This window comes from Zosterops lateralis, assembly GCF_965231275.1.
Source record: "Zosterops lateralis genome assembly, chromosome: 3".
Taxonomy (NCBI): domain Eukaryota; kingdom Metazoa; phylum Chordata; class Aves; order Passeriformes; family Zosteropidae; genus Zosterops; species Zosterops lateralis.
The window spans coordinates 27,205,696-27,213,359 of NC_139764.1; the positions used below are offsets into that span (position 1 = coordinate 27,205,696).

Genomic DNA, 7,664 nt, shown 5'->3' on the forward strand with positions numbered 1-7,664 from the left:
ATGCCAGGCACATCCTAATCCAAAGAAAGTTTTTTTTCTTGAGGACATTAAAACAGGTTTGAGATATAATCTTGAATAAGATTTCATTAAGACTCCAGAACAGCAAAAACATGCTCCAAACACATGTCTTTCATTTTCCAACATTTCTTTATAGTTTCAAGCCTCCATCCACCTGTTCCACTAAATACCACAAAGACACTTAACAGGGCACTAAGATGTAAGGACACTGCCACCAGAAAGCTCTGCTATCTGAAGCAGACAGAAGGAAGTCACCAACTGAAGAAAGGGAACTTAAACCATAAACTTTTAGGATAAAGAACCTATACTCTTCTAAGCTTGCACAGTATCGATTACATCAAGAAACTAATGAGCCACTTTGCCATTCCTCTGTATTTGACCATTTTAATACTTTTAGTGAATTTGAAAATAAAATAATTTTCAAAAAATTCAAAACATAATGACCAAAAAATCTAGTCAGTATAAACATATCTGAAAAAAATAAGTCCCAAATGGTTCATTTCTCACCACTGGAGCCCCACATACCCGGGCAGCCTGTGTTTCACAGTTCACTATTGCCCACCACGGCATTTTAACGGAATCTACATCCACAAGGCACTAACTATTCCTCTCGGATTTAATACACGGTATCGATTAGCTGTAATGATAGTTAGTTTTGAAGAGGCATTCTGCCAGATGAGCGAGACAGGACGATTACCAACTCCTTATGGCTCGGGAAAAAGTCAGTTTCCTGGACTATAACAGCGCAAGAGTGCGAGCATCCCCCTCCGTGCGAGCCTTTTCCCCGGTTACCCCGAGTGACCTCCGGGACCCCCAGCACCGCTCCAGCATTTAGTAAGGGAAGAAATAATAATAAAAAATAAAAGAGTAAGGGAAGAAAATCAGACCAAACACAGGAGAACCGAGACACTCGGCTTCACCTTCCCTTCCCCTTAACACAACATCTTTTGAGGAGGCAGAAGGAGCCACCCCGGGCGCCGAACAAGAGGCGCATTGAGAGCGCGGGGTGGAGCGGCGGGCGGGAGCGCACCCCGGGCTAACGCTGAAATCAACCCCTTTGGGACTCGGGGGGAAAGAGAAGGCACCGCGGACGCATTTAAAGGCTCTATCATTAAGTAGTTAGGAACTATTAGGAGGTTTTCCCTAGGCTCCCGCTCGAGGGGCAGTTTTTCGGCCCCGGGCTTTGTGAGGGCGCAGACACGGCCGGTCCCGGCGGTTCCTCAGCTCGCCCGCCCTCCCCGGGCCGCGGGGCTTTCCGCTCCAGGGCCCGGAGCACCTGCTGCTGCTGCTGCTGCTGCTGCCGGCACCCCCAGCCCGGCCCGGCCAGCCCACCGTACCTGCAGGATCCTGTCCAGCCCCTCCTGGCCCAGGCAAGGGAACTGCTTGAGCAGCTCCGTCTTCTGCCGCTTGTAGTTGTCGGTGGCCGAGCGCCAGTGTGGCTCCTCCAGCACCTCGAAGATCGCGGCGCCGATGGACAGGTAGAAGATGATGGCCGAGGTCAGCAAGGGGCCCCTGTCCACCATGGTGCCGGCGCTGGGCAGGGCGGGCGGGAGGGCGAGCCGGGCCGGTGCCCCGCGCTGCGGCCGTGGGTGCCCAAAGCCCAAATCCCAAAGCCCTGTCCTTCCCCTGACACCCCTGCCTGCCCTGGCCGTGCGCCGTGCCTCCTTTCCCGGCTTCTGCCGCCTTCCCTCAGACTCTGCCACACTCCCCTTCCACACTCCCCTCCCACTCTCTCCTCCTCCCTCCTCCGCACCGCTCCACTCCCCCCGGGCTGTCTCCTTCCCCCGCTTTTCTCCCCTCCCTCCAAAGCGGCGATTTGAATCTGGTGCTCTCCCGCTTCCCCTGCTGCCCCCCCGCCCGCGCATGCGGCGCTGCCGCCGGGGAGAGGCCGCCGGACCCGGCCCGCGGCCCGGACAGGCGCGGGCGGTCCCTGAGGGGCGGGGGGCGGCCATGGGCTCTGGCCACCGCCATCCACCGCCCCCGAGGGGCCACCCGGGGGAAGGGGAGCGGGGCCGCCACCTCTGTTCTGGCCGCCCTGCCTGCCCGGAGCCGCTGTGGGGCCGAGAGCGCAGCCCCGGCCTCTGCCCCCTCAGCGCGGCCGGTCCCTGCGTCCCGCTCCGCGTTCTCCCCAAAGTCAGGGTAACTCGGGGTAGCCTCGCTCAATTTTGTTTTACTTGTGGCATTTTACTTCGTTTTACTTTTTCCTCATGCCGGCAGGTTCAGAGGAATTCCTCGTTTTCGACGCCGGGAGGTTGTGAAGCGAGGTGTGTGGCTTTGCTGGAGGCGTGGGAGCCTGAGGGGAAGGTGAGCAGGAGCTCTGAGGACAAAAGGAGGTGTCCGAATGCAGAGTTCACCTCTTCCCTGAGACGTCCACACGTGGGCATTAGAGATCATTGGGAGCAGAAACTGCATCTCCGTTTCTTTCGTGCCTTTGGTGCCATCAATAAATATCGCTTTGTGTGCTGTCTGTGAGTTTGGGAGGGAGGGAGAGACACCGGGTAGTGATTTTCCATAAGATGCTCCAAACATCTTCCAGGGTGCAGCTCTCCTGAAGCTCGCTCTGTTTGTGAAGCCTTCTCCAGGAGCCGCTTAGAGCTGCACACAAGCCCTCGCCCCTCCGTGTTGGAATTGGGCTGGAAATGGGGTTAAGTGGGTCAGGGAGAGATACAGTGCTGTTTTATGCACGCTGGCAAAGTGCTCCTGGTGTGGACACGGTTCATCTTACATACTTTTTTTTTTGTGGGGGAAACTTATTTTCTTCCTCCTCCAGCCCCCTCAACAGGAAGTAAACACTCAAGAAGTAGAGTAGTTTGCATCAACACTAAGAGACTTGTATAGGTACTCAGTTGGAGTACACAAACTAAAGGGCTAAGGTAAGCCCCTGCAGACATAGTTGAAATGGGAAGAGGGGCAATGGAGGAGAATGGGAAAGACAAAGGAGACAGGTAGAAAATATGCAAGAGAGTATGAGAAAACAAAAAAGAGAGTGCACGTAAGGCAGAGGAACATGCATAGGTTAGAAGGTATACGGAGATACCTTTGAATATATGAATACCTTTGAGTATAAAACTTTGAATCGTGCCCAATGGATGCTCGTGTGAGATTGCCCCCAGGAAATCACATGGTCCTTAAGCAGTCCTTCCTTCTAATGTATATAGTGCTCAATAAAATACATCTGCAAGAGGTTCCTAGCAGCTTAAAAGCAGGACTGGAGAAACCACAAAATCCACAAGCACATTAAGTGATCAGTCTTTGCATGGGATTTCCCAGTTATTTAAAGGAAACATTAAAAAGAAAAAAGGATTTTCAAACTGCAGTACTTAAAAATATACATATATACTAGAGAAAATAGTAAGAAAAAAGCATAATAAACATTTTTAAAACGTTACAAAGAAACTATGCTAATCTTTTTCATTAAGGCAAAAATGGGGCATGTTTCATGAAGTTTAAAGGCTGTAATTTCCTTTTAATTAAAAGAAAAGAATTTCATGATGCACAATTACCCCATGAAAATTATTCCCAGGTGTTATCACTTGGCCCAAGACCTTTGCAAAACTTGAAAAGCCATTGGCCAAATAAATTAATAGTGTGAGCATCTGTCATTGTCTCACTCGCTAATTTAAAAATAAAGTTAAAAATTGTATGTAAGTACTTACGGCAAGTGACCAAATGTATTGCCTATTCAGTAGGCAAATTATTATATAATTTTCCTTTTGATACTCTTGCACTTCTGAGTCACCTGCAAGTGGTTAGGTTATTCTGACAGCAGCAGCGGTAGCCTGACACGTTACAGCAATGCTGCACTTGTGTGTTCCTGACCCTGAACATCTGTGCTTTGTAACTGGAAGGTATTTGATTAAATTTTGAAACTCTTCTCCATCTGTCTTTAAGTCTCTAAAGGCCCATTTATACATTGAAACAGTATCTTAAAGGCGCTAGAAATGACACGAATGACCCTCAACCCACTGCAGTTACAGAGCACAAAACAAGAGCAAAAGCACTTTCAGGCATTTTACAGAAAGTTTGTTTGTGATTTTGATTCAACATTTCTACTTTCCACTCTAAACTCCCAATCACTCATTGCATAATTAGTACTCTCAGTAACTGAGTCAGTCGGTATTTGAAAAACAAACACATGCTGTAGATCACATACCATTTTCCCCTGTGTTGAAATGCACTTGTTAGACTGTCTCCTTGTGTTTCTCTGCGTTTAAAAGAGGTGAGCCTGGGAAGGAGCAGCATCCAGAAGAATAGTTTATTCCCCAAGGAATGATAACCAACTACTCCTGCAAGTAGAGGTGATCCACTGAGTATCAACAAGCTTCAGGCACTTAGATATTTTACTTTGATTCCATTGTCTTTTGCCGAACAAATTACAAGGTATACTTTCATGCTGCTGTCCAAGTAGTGTGGCAAGAAGGAATGTTTTGTGTAGCTGGCCTCTCTTTGCACCTCCTGATCTACTATGCTTCTCCTGACCTCAGAAAAGATCCCATATCCTTTTATTCATGGCCCTTTTCTTCTCTTTGTTTCTCTTGGATTAAACAGTATCCCTATTGTCAACCCACAGCACCTGCCACATAGGCCCCACATAGCTTTTCATGCTAGCTAAGTTAATCAAAAGGCTGGGTTTATTCACTCACAGGCTTTTAAATCTCATTAAAAATCAAGGGACAAACAGCAGAAAGCACTGTGGTGAGCAGTACCACAAGTATCAATCATTTGTATTATTTGCATAGGACGTTATTTCAGACTGTCCAGTCCAAAAGGAAATCTCTTTCATCCAAGCTGTATGTCTAAGACACATTTGCTGTACAGATGTTTCCTAGGACAGCCTGGAATGAATGAATAAATGTCGGAAAATGTTTTAGATGGAGCAAGAAAAAGATGTTATTTGGGCAAAAGAAACCTGTCATATCGTGGCAAAGACTGCATGTTATACCGAGTATGAACTATGGGCTTCTCTTCAAGCCTCTGCCATTTTGCCATTTTTTACTTAGAAGTCTATTTTTGGCTGGTTCTCAATCCCTGTCAACTCTGCATCTTTCATTTTTTTTTAACTGTTGAAATTTAGACACCTCCAACACTGCCTTCAAGTGTTATGCATCCAGCCATAACTAAGTTGAGCGGTGCACTGTCGTGACTATCATGAGCAGTTTTGCTTCTTTGATTCTGTCCAATGCACACAGAGAGGGTAAGGATGGTCTGCAGATGATGCAGAATTTTATATGAGGCAGAATTTTGTATACGCTTGTGGAAAGTTCAGAAATTCTCCCTGGGATTGTTCATACCTTTTGGCTTAAGTATTTACAAAAGCACATTTTATGCTCTGACTGTACAGTAACACATAGTAAATCATAATAAAAATAATAGAAATAATAAAAACCTTTACCAAAACAACCTGCATACCACTGCAACAGACTTTTTCACCCATGGACAGATAATGAGTGAACAAACACCACATGACAGATGTTAGTCATGCTGCTTAATGAATAACTGGTGATGAGTACAATACCTGTGTGAAATGGCTGTAATATGTTCAAGGAAAAATATGCATTTGGATCATCTGTTTTTCACTGAGGTACCTGCAGTGCTTGAGAGAAATGTCTTCATCAGGAAGAAGCCTAAGTATTTCAACAGTTTTTCTGCATCTGTTTCCTTGACTGCCTTGTTCCTCGGCCATCCATAGCAGTCACTGGATGATGAAACATTTTTCCTTCAAAATATTTTAAAAAGAAATACTCTGGCCTTCTCTTTCTGTTCCACCATGACCTCACTGGTAGTGCCAGAAGCTTTATGGCAGTCCTTCATGCTGACATTCAAGTCAATGATCTAAGCATTTCAGAATACAGCTCTACAAAAAAAAAGACCAACTCGTACAATGTCAGTCCTGGACTGGCTTTTACTACCATGATACCCAGAGGACATTACTCTTCTAGATAATATGCTCAAGGATAGCTGAGCACCATGGTAACAGAGTCAGTGAATATGCAACAATCTGTTATTTTGTTACATAAAACATCACTGTCAAGCTTACTTTCGTGTCATTAGGAAGGAATTAAATTTTGTGTATACTAATATGGATGAATGTTTGCACATCGTCCTGAAACTTGTTCCCCAAACCAGTTTAATTTAACTTTTATCAGTCTGGTGTCATGCAGTGCATACCTTCCCCAGTGTTACTGCCTGAATGTGACAGTGCTGGATTACAGGGGGGTGTTCAAGGAGCTGTGAGCCTCCCCTGTCTGTCTCCCAGCTGGATTGCACAGCTGCATGTCTGTGTGCCAGGTTGTGCAATGAAGGGCCTTGTATGTGACTGGGCAGCTCCCAAATCCAAACTGGGCTCCCTTCCATGCACGGTGTGTAGCACTCACGTTTTGTTAGTCAAGGTGCCGGAAGAGCTGTTCCCACCTAACTCTTCCCTTTATAGAAAAAAAGTCAGCCCATTAATTTTGGCAGTGGGAAAGCAGAGGGAATGTTGATGACTTTTTTTTTCTCTCTTGGGTGAATAGAGCCTCGTGGATAAAAATGAAAACAGCTATACACCAAAAAAACATTGAAAGGATCATATTTTTATCATCTGTTCTCCTGTTCCAAACCCTGCAGCAACAGCCTGTGAGGTTAGATTGGGTCTTATTTAGGGAAAGAAAAGATTGAGTAAGTGAGAGAGTTAGCTACATGCAGTTAAAGGAGTATGGATTTTTAAGATTTTTCTTTCCTGTGCACATGAGTTGCTTTTGTGCTTGGTATCCTGGAATGAAAGAAGGGTCCTGGCCCATGCTGCATGTGCCTCTGCGCTATGTTTTTAAAGGAGTTTTGGAAGAAGACAAGAGTTCCTGGCATAGTCAACCTCCACAGCCCCTTCGCCTGTCACATGGTTCTTTGTGATCCCTCCTCCATCACATGTGGGATTGGGAAAGAAGACAACAAGGGCTGAGCAATATCACCCACAGCTGTTCTGCAAGTGAAGGGCTTGCAAAGCTGTTAGTGGCTTTTAACTTATGCTTTGTACTCTCCTAGGCCATCATCAAGAGAGGTGTTAAGAGAGTTTGGAGGAACTTGGATTTCAATGTTACTGCCTTCCAGTGGTGCCTCCCACATGCCAAAACACAATGTAAAAGTGGCAAGCAAATCTAGGTGACTCGCAGATATGACTCTTGGGAGGTAATTCAGCACAAAAGTGACTGGGTTAGAGCATCAGATAAAAGTCCACCTGGTCTGGTGCTTTGGTCAATAGCAGGACTGTTGACATTGCTCTAAGCATAGAAGCTGCCTGCGAGTCCTTAACTTCCAGGTCTCATAGTGAACACCATGCTCTTGGCTCTCAGTGCCTTTGTAGGGATGTGTGTGTGCATTGTCACAGTCAATTGCAAGATAACCCATGACTGAGGTGGAAAAACAAGTCTGATGCTGGATATTTTCCCCCTGTTGTCTAGCACTTCAGCAGTTCTCTGTTCATCATTTTATCTCACAACTGGAACACAGTCCAGGGAAAGTGAAGAAGCAATGAGTGAATGGAAACAGACTCAAATTGCCCATGTTGCTGCTCTCCTTTGGGAGCTCATGGGGAAGTCCTGGTAACTCAGGTCAGACTCACAGTAGTGCCAACAATGAGGTGTGGGGGAGGCCTGACAGGAAGCAGAGTT

The 7,664-nt window shown here is 46.3% G+C and overlaps 1 protein-coding gene across 2 annotated transcripts in view; it reads right to left on the reverse strand.

Moving 5' to 3' along the window:
• KCNK5 (potassium two pore domain channel subfamily K member 5) overlaps positions 1-4,295 on the reverse strand; it is a 37,756-nt gene extending 33,461 nt beyond the window's left edge. Inside the window, exon 1 of one of the 2 annotated variants that reach the window (XM_083858419.1) lies at positions 4,172-4,295. In XM_083858419.1, the coding sequence (XP_083714545.1) occupies positions 4,172-4,174 (3 nt within the window). In that variant the 5' untranslated portion in view covers positions 4,175-4,295. Of the gene's footprint in view, positions 1-1,355; positions 1,786-4,171 lie in introns of those variants that run through there. The other variant, XM_083858418.1, reaches the window with a different exon arrangement.
• Between the last annotated feature and the right edge of the window lie 3,369 nt (positions 4,296-7,664).